The sequence below is a fragment of the Perca fluviatilis genome, chromosome 12 (assembly GCF_010015445.1).
Source record: "Perca fluviatilis chromosome 12, GENO_Pfluv_1.0, whole genome shotgun sequence".
Classification (NCBI taxonomy): Eukaryota; Metazoa; Chordata; class Actinopteri; order Perciformes; family Percidae; genus Perca; species Perca fluviatilis.
In genome coordinates, this window is record NC_053123.1 from 344,212 (window position 1) to 367,682 (window position 23,471).

The following is a 23,471-nucleotide window of genomic DNA, read 5'->3' on the forward strand; positions in this document are numbered from 1 at the left end:
CTACTGCAAAGCACAATGTTGTCAGCAACGTGTTTCATTTAGCATCCACAGCAGTCCCTCTATCACCAATGGTGGAATGTAACTAAGTATATTTACTATGTGCTGTACTACGCAAGTACAAATGTTGAGGTACTTGTACTTTACTTGAGTCTTTTCTTTTCATGCCACTTTCTACTTCTACTCCACTACATTTCAGAGAGAAATATTGTACTTTTTACTCCACTACATTCATCTTTAACTACATTTTTCCTGATGATACTTGCATACTTTTACTCAAGTAAAGAATCTGAATACTTATTCCACCGCTGTCTATCACTGTTGTTATCAATACTATTATTTGTTAGTGTGATCTATAGAGATGATTAGAATTTGAAATACCACAGCCGTCCACACAAAGACAGAGGAGATCATTCTGTTTACTCCCATTCATTTGAAGGCCTGTGGCTGTTTGTTCCTTTCAGAATGTACCTCCAAACATCATTACCCTAAGTGCATGTAAAGTCGAGCTTTAGGGCCAGACTGTTGCCAGTGTCAATATCTGCTCAGGTGAAGCTGATCTTAATGCACCAACCCAGCTAAACATTGGTAGTGGGAGGTGTGCCTGCACACCCCGCCTCTCAAAGGTCACCCAAGGTATGCTAAAACAAAAAGTGGGAGTGCTGATGACATCACCGGGACTATATGAGAGGCAGGCGATGAGGTTTGGCTGCAAATCTCTCTGAGCTGAGGCCTGTAGCTCCGTCTGTCTCCACGTCCTCCCTGTGCTCCCGGGATACAAGAAGACACGCACTGGAAAAAATATGCTGTTCTGCCATTCCCAGCCTGAGTCCTACCACCAGCACTCTGCTAGTTACATTAGGTAAAGCACAAGCCATGATCAGAAGCTTCACAAACTTAAATTAATTTTTTGTAATAATTTTTTTTAAGTGCAGATTTGCAGTAATTCTACCTCTGGGAACACATTTAAGTGTTTTATTATTCACATTAAACTGCCATGTGAAATTCAAATTTTTAAAAATGCATTTCAATGGTTCACGCAAAGAGCCTTGCTTTCATAATCCACATTTAGACAACACATATTGGTCACATTGACTACTTTTTTTTCTCCCCTTCAAACTCAAAATCAATTGAGCTAAATGGGTAACATTGTATTGTGTAACATTCAACCTATTGCACCTTTTGTTCCTATGATGAGAAAGAACGTTCACCTCCGTTGTCTCCGCACTCAGCCCCTCTTTTCTTTCCTTCTGCCCTCTTTCAGAGATGCCTTGGCACCTTTCTTGAAAAATGAAGAAGTGAGGCTTACGGCTGGAAATGGTGCCAAGAGGACCCCCTTCCAGTACATTCTGTGTGCAGCCAGCTCGCCGGCTGTGAGACAGCAGGAGGAGAGTCTCACTTATCTCAACCAAGGTAGCTATCTGTCCTGCCAGAGGAATGTCCACATTGACTAAATGGACCTGAGATTATTTTGTCACGTGTCATCCCAGCAGCAGCAGCAGCAGCAGGGCTAGATTAACGTTGATGCAGGATTTCAAATCCATTATAACTCATAAATTAAACCTTGTTCACTGGAATTAATTCAAAGTTACGCCCCACTTTTAGGTACCTGCAACTAATGCACTTACACACCTGTCTCTCAGAGTCAGAAACCAGACCTGTGTCATCATGGAAAACAAATGTGGAGCTGTCCAAAAGACTGTCCAATCAGATGAGCTTTTTATTCTACAGCAGAATAATCACTGAAGCCGATATATCGGCAGAGATTGCCGCTGTTATTGCTCACACTGTCGCAGCTGTTTTTAAAGATGTCGGAACATCAAGTCTAAATTGTCTGGTTTCTTGAAGCAAAGAAAGGCCATAATAATTTTATTTTTTATTTATTTGTTGATTAATTATATACCCTGATGTGAAATTTAATTAGGATTGAAACTAATGATGATTTTCATCATCGATTGATCTGACTGTTATTTTCTCTAATAATCATTTAGGTAATGATGTGTTAAAAAACGTCATTCACAATTTCTCATAGGCCGTGGTAATGTCTTCCCTTTGCCTGTTTAGTCTGGCCAACAGTCTAAACTTTGAGATATTCCATTTTCTGACATGGCCAGCCATTATATGACAAAGACAAAGTGAGAGTGAGAAAGAGTTTTTGGCTTTTTTTCTCATAAAATGACAAATGATTAGTCGATCATCAAAACAGTTGCTGACTGATTTACTTTTAAATTAAGATATGCAACGATTAATTGATTAATCAGTCTTTTGTTGCAGATCTAAATTTAACTACTACTGAATACTTAATATTGGATTCATTTAAATGTTGGTTTAAATTTATTGCATTGACATATTTGAAAAGAAGTAACAGTTACATGCAGAATGTAGACTGATGAGTCAAGTTTCTTGATTTCTGTGGTTTTGAAGTCCCCTCTTTGGAGATTGTTCCAAAGTGCAATTACAAAACCTAAATTAGTAAACCTTTTCAGGTTCCCTGATACAGAAATGTCCAGTGTCCGAGGCTTCCGGTTCCTCATCTGAACTTTTCTTTCTTGGATCATGTGACTGAGAGGATGGTAACTGATCTATTCCATTCAGACCTCAGATTCTGCAATTTAATGCAACCGGCTTTTCTTTTTTTTCTACACCCTTAAAACTTTGAAATTAAGTTAATTTCCAATTAAATCTGGAAATTTCAAAGTGGGGAATTCAAATCACGTAAATGCAGACAGATGCATTTCAAAATAAAATGTCTCAATGCTATAAATTAAGGGGTATTTCAATTGCAACTGTAAGTGTTGAGTAGTGGTTGAGTTTCACAATAAGTGCTTATAATTATAATACTTCTAATTATTATGGCCTTGTTTTGCTTTGAGTACAGTGAGACAGTTGTTAACACGTATATATAGTAGGCTGTCCTGGATTATAACAGTGATACTATATTCATACTTACATGCAAACAGAAAGCCTTTGAGTCTTTTGAATTACTTACTGAAATCATGGTAGGAAGATTTGAAGGGATTAAAGTCATGCATTATTGATTTATGTGTGCAACATGAGCTCCTACGTGTGTTTTTTAACAAGTCTGACTTTTATCTTTTAATCTAATTCACCCTCTTTTCTTTCTTTCTTTTTTGTCTTTTCTCCTTCCTAAAATTGCCCTTCCCCTTCTACTTATTGGAACCTTCTGATTGTTTCTGCCTCTGGTTGAACACTGACTTTTTCTTATTTGCCATTTATTTATCTTTATCTACAAGTGTGCCCTGCTTATCTGCTGTACAGTCATTTGGCTGGAGTAAAAACACAATCAAAGTGAGCTCGCTGTAACATGCAACAATGACACGGCCATGTAAGGATGGCATGTATTGATTGGAAGTTGCCATTCGGGTCACTAGCTAAGTTTTATTACTGTGCTGAAAAAGCATTTATAGTTAGTTATATAGTGTCCTGCTGTGGCTATTTGTAATGCTATTTTCTTGTAAAACTAAACTTAGTGATTGGTATTTGATCAGGATGGAGATATGTAAATGTTTTCTAATGGCTGGCCTTGATATCTGCCTTAAAAAAGATTTCTAATTTGTTTTAATTTCTATCTCCACTGCCCCTCTTTTCTGACTGATTTCTCATTTTTAAATTTTAATCAGGTTTTTTTTAATGTTTTAAAATGTAGGTCAGTCCTACGAAATCCGTATGCTTAACAGAAAACTAGTGGAGTATACAGATATAAGCAGCAAATATGTAAAGGTAGGTGTAAGGTATTGTGTTTGTCTGTTTTTTTTTTTAAACTTTTACATGACGTCTTCCTTTTTTTTCTTCTCCTATCTGTTTTTATGTATCCTATCCGTTATTATGTATATATTTCCTGTTTGTCACAGGTCCCTCCGACCCTCCCTTCCACTTCAGTGGGGTGGGGTGTCCACCTTGGAGAGCTTGGTACTATCACCCAAACTTACCTCTCTCTTTCCTAGATTTCACATAAACCCCCCTTACCAACGCACAACACACCTTACCTACATGTTGTACCATACACACACTCTCAGATTCATCTCGACATGCCAATCTGCTTTTGTCTGCATTACTGGGATTATTTTCATAAAGACTTGTCCATTTTCATACATACAGTATTTCCAGAAATATTATGTTTCTTTAGTGGAAATAAAAAAATAAAGTGGTGTATATTTGATGCCATGCCACTCTCATTTTACTGTGTTACTGACTAACTAAGGCTTAGTCCACACGTACACGGGTATTTTTGAAAAACGTTTTTTCTCTCCTTTGTTGTAAAAAAAACAAAAGATCCAAGCACTGCTTTAGAAAAATCTCTGTCCAAATGAAAATGCAAAAACACAATTGATGCACTGTCAAGAGCATGCTAGTCTCGCTTTGCCAGACAATCCACAGCGCTGCGGAGCAGAGGAGGGTCTGACTAGTCCACACAGCATTCAGGGGTGGGAGAAAAAGGTGCTCTGGTTTATTGGCATTTCTTTAAACCAATCACAATCCTCATGGGTGGCGCTAAGCTCCACACAGATCCGCTGCAAAATAGCCTCAGGAAGGAACTTATTTTGGTGGAACGTGTACGTTCAAAAGTAGTTTTAGTCGTGCAACAGAAAACTCAGATTCAGCTCCAGCAGGGGACCCCAAACTTCCCTTTCCCGAGCAACATTAACCAGCTCCGACTGGGGGATCCCGAGGCGTTCCCAGGCCAGGTTGGAGATATAATCCCTCCACCTAGTCCTGGGTCTTCCCCGAGGCCTCCTCCCAGCTGGACGTGCCTGGAACACCTCCCTAGGGAGGCGCCCAGGGGGCATCCTTACCAGATGCCCGAACCACCTCAACTGGCTCCTTTCGACGCAAAGGAGCAGCGGCTCTACTCCGAGCTCCTCACGGATGACTGAGCTTCTCACCCTATCTCTAAGGGAGACGCCAGCCACCCTCCTGAGGAAACCCATTTCGGCCGCTTGTACCCTGGATCTCGTTCTTTCGGTCATGACCCAGCCTTCATGACCATAGGTGAGGGTAGGAACGAAAACTGACCGGTAGATCGAGAGCTTTGCCTTCTGGCTCAGCTCTCTTTTCGTCACAACGGTGCGATAGATGGAATGTAATACCGCACCCGCTGCGCCGATTCTCCGACCAATCTCCCGCTCCATTGTCCCCTCACTCGTGAACAAAACCCCAAGGTACTTGAACTCCTTCACTTGGGGTAAGGACTCATTCCCTACCTGGAGAAGGCATTCCATCGGTTTCCTGCTGAGAACCATGGCCTCAGATTTAGAGGTGCTGATCCTCATCCCAACCGCTTCACACTCGGCTGCGAACCGATCCAGTGAGTGCTGAAGGTCGCGGCGGCGCTGCCATACGGACCACATCATCCGCCAAAAGCGGCGAGCATGAGATCCCCAGCCCAACGAACTGCAACCCCTCCCCACCCCCGACTACGCCGATATCCTGTCCATAAATATTACAAACAGGATTGGTGACGCAGCGCCAGCCCTGGCGGAGGCCAACCCTCATCTGAAACGAGTCCGACATACTGCCGAGAACCGCGACACTCCGCCTCACTTTGGTCGTACAGATTGGATGGCCCTGAGTAGAGACCCCCTCACCCCATACTCCCGCAGCACCTCCCACAGTATCTCCCGGGGGACCCGGTCATACGCCTTCTCCAAATCCACAAAACACATGTAGACCGGTTGGGCATACTCCCAGGCCCCCTCCAGGATCCTTGCGAGAGTGAAGAGCTGGTCCGTTGTTCCACGACCAGGACGGAATCCGTAGCGCATTTGTGTTCCTCAATATAGTAGAAGAGAAACTGTATATTTTTGTCAACATGTAAAAAGTCCTATTAGAACCAGCACTATTTTGGACACGTCTGCCATAGCACAACCTGTCGCCTCATGTGACGCCTAACAAAGGAGATAACGGTACTCTGATGTTACAAGCCAAAAAACTTCCCATCTTAGTCAACACTGAAAACTGAGTTTCTGAACATGCTCACCCTGGCCGGAGTTTTCCAAAGGATCTGTTTTCAGTGACCTAAATCCCAGTTTGCATGTGGACGAAAGGCCAAAACATGTTTTAAAAAATATCCGCGTACATGTGGGCTGGGCCTAAATTTTAGATGCGAAAATTTTAGAAGTCGAAAGTGACTCCATTTTTTGCAAAGACGTTTGTTAACACACTCACTTAAGATTAAGGAGATCATTTTATTTCATTTCTGTGTGAGTGCATGTACTTGACATGTCTCTGTGGTCAGGCTGCCGCTGCTTGAGACTGTAATGTTGGCGGTAGCATCCTAGAAACACAAGAATGGACAGGTGGTGTCTATGCAAACACATGACGTGCTGGGTGCACGGCTTTTTTGAGTTCAGTGCTCGGTCATGCATGAGCCTTCCTCCATAAATATACCAATGGTACATGTTTTTACAGGTTGTTCATTTGTTGTTTATTCCGTGTTTGATAAGGTTGCTGTTAAAGAGACACTCCAGCGTTTTGGTAGAGAAGGATTTAGAAAATAATGTTCAAAATCAAAGCTGGCCAATATAGCCTGACTTTGAGTCCCTAGAGTGGGTCACAAATACAGGATCCTACATTTCCCATAATGCAACTGGATGGTGTGCTTTATTTGACCCTCACTGCCTCCTAAATCCCCAGTTTATAACTGTAGGTCTCCTGATGGCATCATCAGGGTTATTTTCATGACATCATCAGGGTTATTTTTTTCTTTATGTGTAAAACTGAATGGAGTGCCCCTTTAATGAACGTCTACTCTATAAGCAGCTGGAATGTTATTATTTTTTATTTAATATGGTGACAAGATAAGTTATTAGCTAATACAGTGGGTCAATACGCTAGTAACAACAGCTACTTGTTCTGCAATACATGCAGTTGACAGAATGAAGATGTAAAAACTGTCTTTGTTCAGGGTTCCCACATGACTTGAAAGTGATCTGTCAGTCTTTGAACTTGTGGGATAAAAATGAAGTCTTAAGAGCTTTGGGAAGTAATTTGATGGAACCCATAGCACTTTTTGGTTTGGAAATTGTTCTTCATACTGACACGATCCCAAGGTCTCAGTTGTATCTGTTTCTGACTATGTCACAACCCCAAAGTTTGTATACGTGAATATCACCAAGGAAGACGTCAAAAAAGTCCTTAAAGGTCCTATGAAATGGTATCAGTACTTCCTCAATGTGCTGTATTTCCTGTTGCAGGTCAGTCAATGGGCTTAATGTGGAGTCAACGGAAGTTCGATTTGATAAAGGCAGATATTTGTAGCGATTTTATCAACTGTAGTTTTCAGTGACGCCCACTACGAGCTCACCACTGGCAACTTTCCGGGAAGCTCAAGTGTCCATTTCATGGGATCTTTAAATGTGTAGTCCAAGTGATAGTGGGAGCCCTGATTTTAAGTTGCAAAGTCACTGTTTTCACTGCATCTCACAGGTATCACATGTAGCTCATTGGCAGTGGGTCATTTCCCTCATGAATATATGCAGATGCTCTTGTTAAGCAAGACTAGTGTATGTAGGAATGGAGATGAAATGTCCACGTCATTGCCCTTTCCTAATAAAACTGTCAGTATGTTTGAATGAAAAAATGAAGGGAGCCTTAATGCACTTTGCCCAACAGTCCAGCTGTTTGGCTTTGTGCGAGCTGCCCATCTCAAGCTGTAGCTGTATGCCGGCCTAAACGCCTGATCCTGCCTGTTCACAGAGCATTGTGCGTGTGGTGTTTCATGACCGGCGACTGCAGTACATGGAGCACCAGCAGCTGGAGGGGTGGAGGTGGAGCAGACCTGGAGACCGGATCCTGGATATAGGTGAGTTGACTGTATGGATGTGTATGGGCACATCACAGGTCCAGGATCACTGGTTACCCCAGTTTTGATGATGTATATTAAAAAAAAGGAATGGTTCGCATCAATAGGCCCTTGAGCAAGGCATTAATCCTGCATACTCTGCCAGTGTAGGGCCTGCTTGCTGATAAAAGTAAAGTAGAATTTTTAATTAGTTTTTATTTTATTTTAGTTTTGGCTTTTGGATTTCATTTTAGTTAGTTGTGTGTTTGCTAGTTTTATTTTGGTTTCAGTTTTTCAGAAAGGTTTAGTGTTTAGTTTGTTATTGTTAGTGCTGGCCGGGTATAATGTCTACATGGTTGGAGAATAGCCACAATGTTTAATGTTTCATCTTTGCGCTACTTTAGTGTTTTCCTTATGAAACAATTACATTTTGACGGGAGTTGACGGATATTCATGCAGTCTCCTTTTTTCAGTAGTGAAATATAGAAAAACTAAAACTGAAATGATTTACGTTCATTTTTAATTTTTGTTTTAGTTTTTTTTAACCTGGCAATATAGTTTCAGTGTGGCTTTAATTTTCTGAAACCAAGGTTTTAGTTTTTATTTAGTTTCAGTTTTAGGGTTCTTCTGTTTATCCAGACGAGATCCAGACTCAGTTTTAGGATACTATACTAATCCTGCAAATTATAAGAGTAATGCTGTTCTGAACCACCGTTTATCCTGGAAATGTACTTCCATTGATCCAGACTAGAAGAGCACAGATAAAACAGCAGAGATAGAAATCTCTAAAGTGAAATAAACAGTGTGTTCAGTTAGGACCCCATCGGCTTTATAGCAAATGTAAACTGCCTGACTCATTGTTTTCAGATATCCCATTGTCAGTGGGGCTAGTGGAGCCCCGTTCACACCCTCTGCATCTCAACACCGTCGAGTTCCTCTGGGATCCTGTCAAGAACGCTTCTGTTTTCATCCAGGTACAGCTCCATTCTGGTCACACGTCTGGGGGAGTCATTAACATTACATCAAACCCTCCTTTGTCATGTTTTCTCAGGTTAACTGCATCAGCACCGAGTTCACCCCCAGGAAGCATGGTGGAGAGAAAGGAGTGCCCTTCCGTATCCAGGTGGACACTTTCACCACCAATGAGCACGGGGAATACATGGAGCATGTCCATTCTTCCAGCTGCCAGGTCAAAGTCTTCAAGGTATGAGTACTTGCCTGGCTATCCTCATCAAATGTGTACAAAGTTATGCTCTAGTTTAATAATCATTGGCCTGTATAGTCCATCAGGAATATAACAGTATTTATCTGTGATTTTCGATTTGATTTATTGGGATCTCCATTACCTGGGGCCATAGCCTGAGCTATTCTTCCTAGAGTCTGCCCCAAAACCGGTGCATCTATACATTACAGTGCATAATCATCACATTAAACTATAATCACAATAACAAAACAACATGCAATACATCACAGAAACAATGATAATAGACATAATGACATTCCAAACGTAACACAACACTTCACACAACACTTTAATTCCACTCATGGACACAGACATATTTTATAGTTAAACCACAAGTTATTGGCTATTTCACATTACATTTCCATGATTGGAAAGGAGCTGGATGAAAACAAAATCTTATTTTCCCAGCCCCTTTCTCAGATAATACAACAAACAGCAATAGATAAACTGTTGATCAGTTAACAGCTGATTTTATATAGAAAAGAGAAAGAGAGAGAAGACCAAAATTTAAAATAAAAAAAATTATAATAAAGAATATCAATACTTCATATTGTTTTATTTTTTAGTCTCATACATTTTCTTGGGCTAAAAGTTAGTGATATTACCTTTTAAATCATGATCCAAGGAGTTCCATAGTTTGAAACCACAGACTGAAATATACACTTGCTTTAATGTTGTTCGTGCATAATGTTTAAAATTGAATTTCCTTCTATGATCCTTATTTTCTGAACTAAAATGAAACACAGGACCTAGTTTATATTATTCACAGAATGCAGATAAACACATATACACATGACATGAATCAATGACCAAAAACATACATACACAAAAAACCTTAAAGCAATTATATATTTTTGATATTTTATATAATCACTTCTAATGTAGAAGTGCTTTTTTTTGGGAAGCCTAAAGGAGCTGATCGTAAATTGAAGACAGACAGGGAGAAGATTTCTAAAAAGACCCTGCAGGACCGAGAGAAGTACCAGCCGTCCCATGAAAACACGCTGCTGAAAGAGGTGAGGCCTTCCACATTACGTAACAGACCTGTTTGCTTTCATTCTGTCAGTAGCATTGTAATGATGTAACTGTATTGATCCCACAGTGGTAAACTACTGTGGGATATTTATCTGATCTCATCCGCACTGAAGCCATGCAGACCTTTTATTGATGTCCCAGTGTTTTCCTCCTCTCACTATGTCTCCACATTACACTTTAAACCAGCATGTCACTGTATGTTAATATGTTGGTTCACTCCTTTGGAGTGTGCTTGCTTTGGCGCTGAACCCTGTCAATGATTGGATGACCCATGGTGCATCACTTTAGTGTCTTTGAATGTCAAGTGACTCAGCACTTAAGGTTAACTTTTGTGTTAATCTGGTTTGTCATTCATCTGGATAGAAAACAAACGTGATCAGAGCTGAAGCTAGGAACCTTTTAAAAAGAGATCACTGAAAAGCAGTGCTGAAAGAAGTACTTCTATCCTTTACTGAAGTAAAAGCAGTAATACTACAAGTAATACAGCAATTAAATTAAAGTTCTGGAAAAAATGATTCCAGGTACTTATTATGTAGAATGAACTATTTCAGAGTGCTGAGAGGGTTTACTACTTTATATACTGTTGGTTGGTTTGCATGTAAAATACTAATCTTTATTAGTCACATAGATGTAGTTGAGTAAAAAGTTCAATATTTCTCTCTGAGAAGTAGAGCTATAAAGCAGTATACAATGAGACCACTTAACTTAAGTAAAAGTACCATACAATTCCACAGTACTTGAGTAAATGTACATAGTTTCTTTCCATCACTGCAAAACAATAGACAGTGTTTCCTTTGGGCTAAAAATAAAGATTAAAAAAAATAAAGGTTTTGTGCTAAAGCTGCATAAAGCTGTATTTTGGCCATTTGGGGGCAGAGTAGTCTATTTCCTCAACGTTCCACTTCCAGGATTGCTCCGGTGCTGCTGGAAATTCCACCGGATGCATGTGTTTTCGTCAGACGTGTATAAAATATTAGAGACCCATACTTGAGTAAAAGTACAAGTGCTCTATCAAAAAAGTGACTTGAGTAGAAGTTTCAGTTTCAGTTTTTTTCCTTAAGCACCACACTTAAGTAGAAGTACTAGTAAGTATTCAACATTTGTTGTACTTAAGTATTGCAAGTAGTTTATTTTAAAATCTACTACTCAAGTATTGAAAGTAAAAGTACAAGTATTGTGTTATTTAGTTATTAAAGAAAACAGTCATAAGTTTGAATATCATATTGTTTATATTATGTCAAATGTTTAGCCAAGGCTGTAGCCAAAGGAATTAACAACTATTAAATATATTATATTAAAAATAACAAATATTAACAAATACTGAAATAAAATGTACAATTATCACACTGTGCAAGTAAAATGAACATCCTCTCCATCACAGTAACGATTAAAGCCCCAAAAAACGTATCACCCACTAACTAGTAACATGTGGGATGAACAGGAAAGTTAGCAAGCTAGCAACATCCAGATAAACCAGCTTCACCTCACAGGGTCAAACATCCAGATAAACTAGATCAGCTTCACATCACAGGGTCAAACATCCAGATAAACTAGATCAGCTTCACATCACAGGGTCAAACATCCAGATAAACTAGATCAGCTTCACATCACAGGGTCAAACATCCAGATAAACTAGATCAGCTTCACCTCACAGGGTCAAACATCCAGATAAACTAGATCAGCTTCACATCACAGGGTCAAACATCCAGATAAACTAGATCAGCTTCACATCACAGGGTCAAACATCCAGATAAACTAGATCAGCTTCACATCACAGGGTCAAACATCCAGATAAACTAGATCAGCTTCACATCACAGGGTCAAACATCCAGATAAACTAGATCAGCTACACATCACAGGGTCAAACATCCAGATAAACTAGATCAGCTTCACATCACAGGGTCAAACATCCAGATAAACTAGATCAGCTTCACATCACAGGGTCAAACATCCAGATAAACTAGATCAGCTACACATCACAGGGTCAAACATCCAGATAAACTAGATCAGCTTCACATCACAGGGTCAAACATCCAGATAAACTAGATCAGCTTCACATCACAGGGTCAAACATCCAGATAAACCAGCTTCACCTCACAGGGTCAAACATCCAGATAAACTAGATCAGCTTCACATCACAGGGTCAAACATCCAGATAAACTAGATCAGCTACACATCACAGGGTCAAACATCCAGATAAACTAGATCAGCTTCACATCACAGGGTCAAACATCCAGATAAACCAGCTTCACCTCACAGGGTCAAACATCCATAAACTAGATCAGCTTCACATCACAGGGTCAAACATCCAGATAAACTAGATCAGCTTCACATCACAGGGTCAAACATCCAGATAAACTAGATCAGCTTCACATCACAGGGTCAAACATCCAGATAAACTAGATCAGCTTCACATCACAGGGTCAAACATCCAGATAAACTAGATCAGCTTCACATCACAGGGTCAAACATCCAGATAAACTAGATCAGCTTCACATCACAGGGTCAAACATCCAGATAAACTAGATCAGCTCCCACACAGGGTCAAACGGCCAAACACCTAAATAAACTAGATCAGCTTTACATCACAGAGTCAAACATCCAGATAAACTAGATCAGCTTCACATCACAGGGTCAAACATCCAGATAAACTAGATCAGCTTCACATCACAGGTTCAAACATCCAGATAAACTAGATCAGCTTCACATCACAGGGTCAAACATCCAGATAAACTAGATCAGCTACACATCACAGGGTCAAACATCCAGATAAACTAGATCAGCTTCACATCACAGGGTCAAACATCCAGATAAACTAGATCAGCTTCACATCACAGGGTCAAACATCCAGATAAACTAGATCAGCTTCACATCACAGGGTCAAACATCCAGATAAACTAGATCAGCTTCACATCACAGGGTCAAACATCCAGATAAACTAGATCAGCTTCACATCACAGGGTCAAACGGCTAACATTCAGTACTCATTGCAGACTGAAACAACTCAGGACTAGCTTACTCTGCTGCAACAATAGCTAAATAGAAAGAGTACAAACTTACATCGTCTCTGACTTCTGAATGGGCAACCGTGATAAAAAGAAACACAAAGCAATCTCGGGGATCGTACGTAACTAACGTAGCCGTAACTACACACACTGTAACCTACACAGTCTCCGTAGCGTGAGGAATTCGCAACAGTAATGAGTAACGATCCAGCACATAAAAAATGTATCGGAGTAGAAGTATTTCATTCATCGAAAATATGTACTCAAGTAAAAGTGGAAGTAGGAGAAAATAATAATTCTCCAGTAGAGTACAGATACAGCTTTTTAGTACTTAAAGGTACAATATGTAACATTTCTGCTTTAAAATGTCTAAAAATGACCATACCTATGTTATATATTTTTATGAGTTGTGTTCTTACACTATCCCAAATGTTTCCACCAAATGTCAAACCCAGAGAAATCTGTTATTTTATTTTCAGACACGGCACGTTTCCTTTAGGGCCGTTACAGAGTCAACGCGAGCAACGCGAACAAGCAACGCGAGCAACGCGCTCCCTTTCATAGTCTAAACAGTGGACGCAAGTAGACGCAAGCGTCACGGGCGATGCGTGAAATGCAATACACCGCCCACGCAACAGGGGGTAGCAGAGTGCTCCACGGTGTTCGGTCGGCAGAGCCAGACCCTCCCCCGGAGAGAGAGGCTCTCGTCAGGGAGCAGCTGGCTGACTTCTGTTTATCAGATGCTGGCGTGTTTCCCCACCAGTACAGTGTGCTACGATTGGGTAGCACTGACCAATACATTAATAAAAGGTCGCGTAAACATGGTTTAGCAGGTTTTAAAAATATATAGATACATTTGGGTCTCTCTCTCTCTCCTGCTGTAAGCTATTTCAGCCTCTTGAGGAGGGCACACAGCATAGACACACACACACACACACACACACACACACACACAACGTTGATACATACCGAAAAATGTGACTCAGTAGTCCTATGTTTGATGAATTTGCTCAGCTAAGTTGATTCAATATTTTTGGATAATGTACAATATAGTATCCTATATTGAAATATAGGGCACTACTACAATACATGCAGTGTCGCCCCCACCGACAACGCATAGTATTGTGCGCACTGGCGCGTCGCGTATCAAAAACTAGGACGACACATTTGGCTACGCATCGACGCATAATGGCGGCCGAAGCGTAGCGATGCGTAGCCTTGCGGACGCGTATGCGTACCGATGCGTTGACTCTAGGCTCGTTCGAGATGAACTGCGCCTCGCCTGTAAAGTAGACGAGAGCAGGCGGCAGCAGCAGGGGGCGGTGACAAAAGTCCGCTCTCAAGTCGGACAGTTTCCAGCTGACTCCAGCAGCCTTCAGGCTGAACAGGAAGTGACAGAAACACGGTGGTCCGATTCCGATTTAATAAAATGTTATCAGACCCCTATATCAGCTCCTACACAGTCTCCAGTTGGTTTTATTATGACAGAGTAGCTGTCAAAATTCTCTACATGCGATCTGTTGCTGATTTTAATAAACAACAGACTGTAGATGATCCGTAATCTGAACAGATTTAGTCTCTCTGACTTTTAAACACAACTATCAGCCACACAACATGTGTTCTGTACAGAATAAGCTTTTAAATCAGACAAATCACAGTTAAAATCCCTCCGATTGAAAATCAATAAAAAGTTTATATAAAACGTCATCATGTTGAGTCGATTCTGAACCAATCAGCTGTTTGATCAGCTGAGAGGCCGGCGTTTCCCAGCATGCCCTGGGTCCACCTGCGTCCGCCTGGCTCTTGCAGTTGATGAAAAGCAACTGCGCTACCTGCGTCTCAGAACTGCGGCCGCCTTGGTCTCGTGAGATTATCGTTGCCCACGTGTGCATGACGTCAGAGCAAGTCGGGATCAAGTCGGACACAAATCTAACCGGTTTAAAACTGGCTAAAAGTAGTGGCTAATGCTAACTACTTTCTGATAACCTAGCTAGCTGACGGCTAACTTTACAAAAAGGAACGGACTGTTACTTCTTCTATTCGACCAATAACCCTCGGTTGACCCAAATACTCTCGAAACATGGACAAAGAGGAAGACATTAGCAGCACAATGCACTCATACGCCAAGAAGGCTCCGCAAGTCGAAGAAGGCGAGATGGAGGTAACTTTGCCTGAGCAGGAGGGCTCGGACTCGGCGCTATCGTTACCAAAGGCGCCGAAGCAGCGAGCCGCCAAGAGAATTAAAACAATTGATGACAACGAAGGTCAGTCTGTGTCCAATTCTGTTCTGCTTACTATAATGGAGAGGGTTGAAAAGATGCAAGAAGAGTCGCTGAGGAGGTTGCAGTCTTTGGAGGCGACAGTTAAAGATAATACCTGCTCCATAAAAAGTGTTACTGACGCTATGGAATATATGGGGACACAAATAAAAGAAGCAACAGACAAAGTTGAAACCCTAGAGAAAAAAGTTGGATTCGTGGAGAAAGAAAACTGTGTGCTCCGTGACAAGTGCAATGAACTTGATAATTACAAGAGGAGGTGGAATCTACGTGTCGCTGGGGTCAAGGAACAAGCAGGAGAAAATGTAAAAAAAAAATGATGGTGGACCTACTCAGCCAGGTCTCACCAGACATCGCAGACCAACTGGCCTTCTCCGTGGACATCGCTCACAGACTGGGACCCCGCTTGGGAGAGGCACGATCCAACCGCCGTATCATTGTGCAGTTTCTATCACGAACCCACAGGGACAAGATTTGGAAGGATGCCAGAACATCGACCGTACTCAAGGAAAGGAAAATAAAAATCTTCGAAGACCTGACTCAAGATGCCAAGGACGCCAGGAACAAACTGTGGCCGCTGGTTGAACAGGCAAGGAAGGAGGGGAAAAAAGCGGGCTTCAGAGGACATTTCGCACATATTGATGGTAAAAGGGTTACAGTGAATGACATCTAACCGAGGCCTCTATATGCTTAGACTTGCGCATGTGGGTCTTAACAAAGGTAAGGATAGTGGTCATGGCTTGTAAGGCTATCTGCTTTACCTCTGGGTAGATTATTCATCTCAGGGATATATAAAAAAAAAAGGAAATTCTACTGTAAACGCTAAACAACAACAAAAATCAGATTTAATAAATAAATAATAATAATTTATAAAATAAAAGGGTCTAATTCACAAACAAAACAAGTTTTTTCTAAGGGTTTACCTACTGTATTTACAAACTCACCCAAGGTTATCTATGTATTTCTGTTTCACTCTTGCCAGTGTGAACAATTCACACAATACCTCTGTTGTAAAGTTGCTAGACCCTACTATGAGTTGTATGAATGGTAGCAACTCTCCATTGATAGGATGGCATGAATATGGGTCTTCTGTAGATGAATATATAGTTTTTTTTCATGTTTAGATGTAATGCTCTCAGTGCTGAATATCATTTTATGGATAGGACCTCAGAAAAGGTGGGTAGAACAGAAAAATGAACAGTACAGATAAAAACAGAAGATAACAAGACAGAATTAAATGTGTTACTCTCTTGTGTAAAAAAAAAAAATAAAAAAAAAAAAAAAAAGCTAGGCAATCAATTAGTTACATATGGCTCTTGCAGCCATACTTTAAACACTAACTAATTGTAAGATTAACAGCACTTCTTTTTATAGCCTACCTGGGGAAGGAAACAAAAAAAAAAAAAAAAAAAAAAAAAGCTTTATTTTCGGGTAAATTTCTTAAAATATTTATACAGAATTTACCTGCATGCCCGTGGTATTTTGCGAGGGTTTGTTTTTTCTATTGCAGAGTTTACAACTCTACAACTAACTAAGTGTTCAGAGAGAATATTGTGTATTTTCCAGTTCTCCGGTTCATACCTGATATTGTTCTATGTCTTTGTCCTTAATGTCTATTAATGCCAGGGGTCTTAAAAATAGTGTGAAACGCAAGGCTCTGTTTCTGTTTGCCAAGAAAAATATGACAGATTTTTGCTTTTTCCAAGAATGTCACTCAACAGCCAATGATTGTAGCTTTTGGAGGTCACAGTGGGGAGACGACGTCTGGTTAGCACATGGATCAGAACACTCAGCTGGTGTAGGAATCTTTAGGTACAGTTTTAATGGAAATATTCAAACAACCGATTTAGACTTGTCGGGGCATTTCCTCATAATGGTAATCACCAAAAATAATCATACAATAGTAATTATAAACATATATGGATATAACTCCTCTGTGGAGAATAACATGCTTCTTAATACTATAGAGGATAAAATATCACACTGGTTGATCAAATACCCTTACGCCTCTCTAATTGTAGGAGGAGACTTTAATATAGCGATGAATAATATGTTAGACAGATGGCCACCAAGGAAGTCAGAATCTCCTAACTCTGTGATAAATTATCTCATGGATAAATTTGACCTCGTTGATGTTTGGAGGGAACAGTTTCCAAATGACAGACAGTATACCTGGTCCAATAAGGACTGCTCAAGACAATCCAGAATTGACTACTGGTTAGTTTCCAGATGTTTAACGAGGAACAACATTTCAGTCAATATCAGTAACACTCCACTGACCGATCACAAAGCGATTTACCTCTCAATAACTCTGTCCTCGGATCAGTCCTCTGGCCCAAAAGCCTCATTTTGGAAACTTAATAGTTCCCTCCTTGAACATGAACAGGCCAAACAAAAAGTCAAAGAATTGATTGAAAACTTTTGGAATAAAGCAAACTCTCAGAAAGCTTATGGGACAAATTGGGAGCTTCTAAAATATGAGTTGGGAAAGTTTCTCAGGAGGTTTGGTGGTGATTTGGCCAAGAACAGACGAGCAGCTGAAGACGAGGTTATTAAGAAGCTTGCGTTTCTTTCCCAACAAGAGTCTTTATCTAATGAGGAAAGATGTGAATATACAAAATTACAAGATAAATTGGATGACATCTATAAATTAAAAGCTAAGGGAGCCTATATAAGGTCAAGGAAACGATGGATAGAAGAGGGTGAACAAAATTCAGCCTACTTCTTTAGACTTGAAAAGAGTAAAAATGTATTGGCTACTGTAGATCAAATTAAAGTGGAGGGGGAAATTATTAAAGACCCAAGAAAGATAGCCACCCATTGCTATACTTTCTATAACAATCTATACACCTCTCGTTACTGCGAGGTAACAACTAAATCATTTATGGACTCTATCAGCCACGGTAGACTTATATCCCCAGAAGACAGAGACTATTGTGATGATGCCATTGCTCAAGAGGAGGTTCTGAAGGCGATTAAAAATCTAAAAAACAACAAGAGCCCAGGGTGTGATGGTATAACTGCTGAATTGTACAAAATGTTTGATGAATTACTAACCCCCTTTCTGGTAAAAGTTTTTTCAGAGAGCTTAGAGAAAGAAGCTCTTCCAACAACTATGACGCAGGGTGTCATCACATTGATCCCGAAACCAGGCAAGGACAGAAACTGTCTAGAGAATTGGCGACCTATTACTCTCTTAAATAATGATTACAAAATTTTTGCACTAGTTTTTGCTAATAGACTCAAAGAAGTGTTAGACTCTATTATAGATGAATCACAATCTGGGTTCATGAAGAAACGACACATTGCAAATAACATCAGATTAGTGATGGATTTATTAGATTACAATGAGTTTATCACTGACAACAGCTTCATTCTGTTCCTTGATTTTTATAAGGCGTTTGATTCGCTTGAACATGGTTTCATCCTGCACGCGCTTAAAAAATTTGGATTTGGAGATGGCTTTTGCAGAACTGTCAGGACCCTGTATGAAAATGGCAGTAGTGCAGTAAAATTAAAATTTGGTACTTCCCCTAGATTCAGAGTGTCACGTGGAATAAAACAAGGGTGCCCAATCTCCCCGTACTTGTTTTTAATTGCCTCTCAACTCTTAGCTCTACATGTCTCTAACTGTGCCTTGGAAGGGATAACATTGGCTGAAAGAAGTATCATCCTTAGTCAACTGGCCGATGACACAACCATCTTCCTGAGAAATGCCTCCCAGATTCCCCCCGCAATAGAGCTGATCAGAGGATTTTCACAAGCTTCAGGTCTCAAATTGAACTTAAGAAAATGTGAACTAATGGCAGTTAAAGAATGTGATGTCTCAACTATATGTGATATCCCTGTGAAGGAACAGGTTACATACCTGGGAACAATAATAACTAAAGACCACAATACAAGAAGTCTATTAAATTTTAGCCCCATCATTGAAAAAACAAAAAAGAAACTAAATTTTTGGCTACAAAGAGACTTATCCCTGAGAGGAAGAGTCTTACTGACAAAAGCGGAGGGAATTTCCAGACTTACATATCTCGCGGCCTCTTTGGATGTTGATTGTGGGGTATCGAAAATAATTGACAATATGTTGTTTAATTTTGTGTGGAAAAACAAAACTCACTTCGTCAAAAAGTCTGTAATAATGAACACAAATCAGTGTGGGGGCTTAAATTTCTTGGACTTCACAACTTTAAGCAACACCTTCAAAATCAACTGGCTCAGACAATTCTTTAATAATCCAACATCACTATGGAATTTTATTCCTAACTATATTTTCTCTAAAATTGGTGGCCTGAATTTTCTGTTATTATGCAATTATAGTATTGCCAAACTCCCAATCAAACTGTCCAATTTTCATAAACACATGCTTTTAGCTTGGTCTCTCTTATTTAAACATAACTTCTCACCCCATCGGTATTACATTTGGCATAATAAGGACATTCTCTTCAAAAACAAATCTTTATTTTTTGAAAACTGGTACAGGAATAATATTTTACTTGTTGGCCAACTCTATGACACGAATGGCAGACTGTACAGTTATTCAGAATTTATGCGGAAATTTCAAATTCCTGTTTCGGTCAAGGAGTATGCAATTGTCTTTGATGCAATTTCTTCTGGAATCAGAATGCTGCTGGGAGGCATTCATTTCCCATGGCCACTGACTCACAATATGGATTTATCTGATACTGCTGTGGGGAATTTATGCTTTTCTGCGGCGTGCCGGACTAAAAATAAAACAATTAGAACTTTATACCAAAAAGATATTGTTACTATTCCTCATATAATACCATATTGGAACAGTTTAATAGAGAATGTCCCTTGGAAAAATGTTTGGTCTTTACCTTTCAAATATATGCTTACTAATAAAGTGAGAGAAGTTACGTTTAAATTAATTCACAGATTCTACCCAGCAAAGTGTGTGCTGAAGCGGTATAAACCAGATATTGAATCTGAATGCTCTTTCTGTAAAAGGTCAGATGAAGATATCTCCCACTTATTTTGGAAATGTTCCTACACAGAAAAATTCTGGTCAGACGTCCTTGAATTTATCCAAATCCATCTCATTAAGGATTTCTCGTTTTGTTTTAAGGATGTTTTCTTTGGTGTAGTGGAGCTTAAGACGGATAAGGAAGGGAAATATTTCATAATTAATCTTTTATTTCTACTCGCTAAACATCACATCCATAAATGTAAGTTCAGGGGCTCTAAACCTTTCTTTCCTGTGTTTGAAAATGAAGTCAATGAATACATGGACTCTATAAGATATTCAAAGAACTGTAAAGCTCTGAAAACTGTGCATATATTCTCAACACTTGTGGCATCACATGACTGAATAATATTGGAACTCTCCTAACTGTAATGATGCTATGAATCGGACTGCTTGTTGATTGGCCTTGATGGACTTTGCAGACTCCCTGGCATATGAATTGCTTATGTACTTATTTTGTAGTTGTATGTATGTGTACGTCTATGTGTTGTATGTAACTTCAAATGCTCTCAATAAATAAAAAAAAAAAAAACACAAATCTAACCGGCATGCATTGGGCGCCGATCGCCAGTGATCGATTCTGCGCAGATCTGGCTCATCTCGAACGAGCCTTCTGTAACGGCCCTTAGTCGCCCGTCAGTGGCGTCATATAACCTTTCACCCTCCAGTTACTCTAACTTCCGTCAGAACACTGGCACCAAGATGATACGTTCAGGAGTAATTGTAAATCATGCAATGTCACAGAAAAAAAATACTTGTAACCGTAATACTGCTTTTTTTTGGCCATAAAGCATCATTTTGTGATTAATTACATCCCACTTTTTATCACAGTAATACAACAGATACCTTATTTATTTTGAAAGTTCAATATCGACAAGTAGCTAACATTGATGCTAATGCTTTGTGGGTAACATTATGAGGTTACAACATCATTCAACACGCTTTAGTATGACTGTTTCGACCACAGTTAACAGGACTGGGCTAACCCACGAATAACTTCACTAGCAACGTTAACTGTATAGATAGACGATTAATCTAATGCTAATTTAGCCAGCTAGCACACCCCGGTCTGTCTGCCTCACTCCCCCGGCGCAGAGAGACTCAGTCGGGGATGACAGCTGACAACAGCCCCGGGACATATAGCTAGCTAGCTAGCTATCGTTAGCCCCCAGTCAGCCAGCTACTTTTATTACAGCAACCCCCCGGCCAGAACTTATCTCCAGTGCCTGGTGCTTACGACGCTAACGGCAGTTTAATTAAACGTCGGGAAACGGACCATATCAGACCAGGCACCGAGTCACAACAGCGGCCATCCATAGAGTTAGCTAGCTACATCTCCGCAGCGCTACCGGTGTATGTGCTGAAAATCTCCTCCCTGCCGAATTTCTCCCCTCTTCGCGTTTAGCTGTCTTTACGGTTAGCTAAATTAACCTGACAAAAGGTGAGTTAAGCACCAAAACGAAAAGTTAAGATTACTGAAAAGTGAAGGGGAGATAATTCCGGGCAGCTGGGAGATGTTCTGCTGCTGCACAACCGGCATCGAACGTCCTGGCTCGCGGTCGCGGAGATTCCCCCGACAATCCCCACCCACACCGTCTCTCAGCCTCGTTTAGTAGCTAGCTAGCGTTACAACAAACCCCGTCCGCCCCGGTGTTCTTCTTCTTCTTCTTCTTATTTCCGGCAGGCTAGACGCATCTATGGCGTATTGCTGCCCTCCTCTGGTGTCTACCCACTATCCACATCTCAAGTAGAAATAAGTATAATTAACTACATCTTATTATATACTCCAATATGTCGCAGGTACTCCATCAGTTTCTTCCCTTTACTCCAACTATCCAAATTCAATAAAGAGCACACAGTAAAAACAGTTTCTCCAGTTGCACCCAGTTCTCTAAACAATTTCTTCCTCTGCCGAGAGTACTTCCTGCACTGCACCAATATATGCTTCACTGTTTCCTTGTCCCCACATTCACACTTTCCATCAGGATGTTTACCAATCAGAGCCAGCCCACTCCTCAGTCCACAGTGTCCAAGCCTCAATCTGGATAAAACTACTGCATCTCTTCTCTTACATCTATAACCCCATATTTCTTTCTCTACCATTCTTTGTACTGCATAATACGTTCTCCCCTTCTTTTCACAATCCCATGAATTTTGCCACATTTCTTTTACTGACCTATTCATTATTTCAGTGTAGTCTGGTGACCCATACTGCACATTAATTTGAACTCTTTCCTCCTGCACTGCTTTCTTTGCCACCTCATCTGCCTCCTCATTACCTTCCACACCCATGTGCGCCGGAACCCACATAAACCCCACCTCATACCCTGCTTTATGAAGTCTATACACCACCTGCATAATCTCCACAAGCACATCTGGCCTGGATTTAGTTTTGGTACCTTTAATTGTAAGTAGGGATGCAGCTGAATCACTACATATGACAGAATGTTCCTGTTTGTTATCTTCAACCCACCTTAATGCCCATAGAACTGCCACCAACTCTGCAGTAAACACTGATAAGCGATCTGAAATCCTCCATCCTTTTTTATACCCTATTTCAGGTATACTAATACCAAAAGCCACTTTACCACTCTCAGGATCCTTTGATCCGTCAGTATAAATTTGTAGACAGCCTCCCCATATGTGACTCTGCCGAGCTTTTATCTCCTCCACTACATCCGCTGACATCTTTCTTTTTCTTGTTTTCATAAAATATAAATCAACAATGGGATCTGGAATCAACCATAAAGGTACATCTGAACGACATACTGGTGGACATACATTTAAATTCCCAATACCAATGTCTTCTGCCATAGATTTAAGTGTTTCTACAAAGTTTGTTTTAACCAATCTTGCTGTTCCCATAAACTCCCAATGCTGTCTCAGTAGGTTTTTTACCGGTAATTTCCCAGTTTGTCCTTTTAATTTCATTAGATACTTCAACCCAAGTTTACGTCTTCTTATAGCCAATGGCATCTCCCCTGATTCTATTAATAGCGCAGATATTGGCGTTGTGCGAAACGCCCCACTACACACTCTAAGAGCTTTTGCTTGGATTACATCAAGTTGGTTAATCACTGAAGGGGCTGCTGTCCCATATACCATACACCCATAATCAATAGTT

At 40.3% G+C, this 23,471-nt stretch overlaps 1 protein-coding gene across 1 annotated transcript in view; it reads left to right on the plus strand.

Moving 5' to 3' along the window:
* Nucleotides 1-731: 731 nt before the first annotated feature.
* tfcp2l1 (transcription factor CP2-like 1) overlaps nucleotides 732-23,471 on the plus strand; it is a 51,320-nt gene continuing 28,580 nt past the window's right edge. The window contains exons 1-7 of the mRNA XM_039818843.1: nucleotides 732-859; nucleotides 1,262-1,410; nucleotides 3,665-3,738; nucleotides 7,714-7,819; nucleotides 8,666-8,772; nucleotides 8,850-9,002; nucleotides 9,947-10,057. Of these exons, the coding sequence (XP_039674777.1) occupies nucleotides 801-859; nucleotides 1,262-1,410; nucleotides 3,665-3,738; nucleotides 7,714-7,819; nucleotides 8,666-8,772; nucleotides 8,850-9,002; nucleotides 9,947-10,057 (759 nt within the window). The 5' untranslated portion in view covers nucleotides 732-800. The remainder of the gene's footprint in view (nucleotides 860-1,261; nucleotides 1,411-3,664; nucleotides 3,739-7,713; nucleotides 7,820-8,665; nucleotides 8,773-8,849; nucleotides 9,003-9,946; nucleotides 10,058-23,471) is intronic.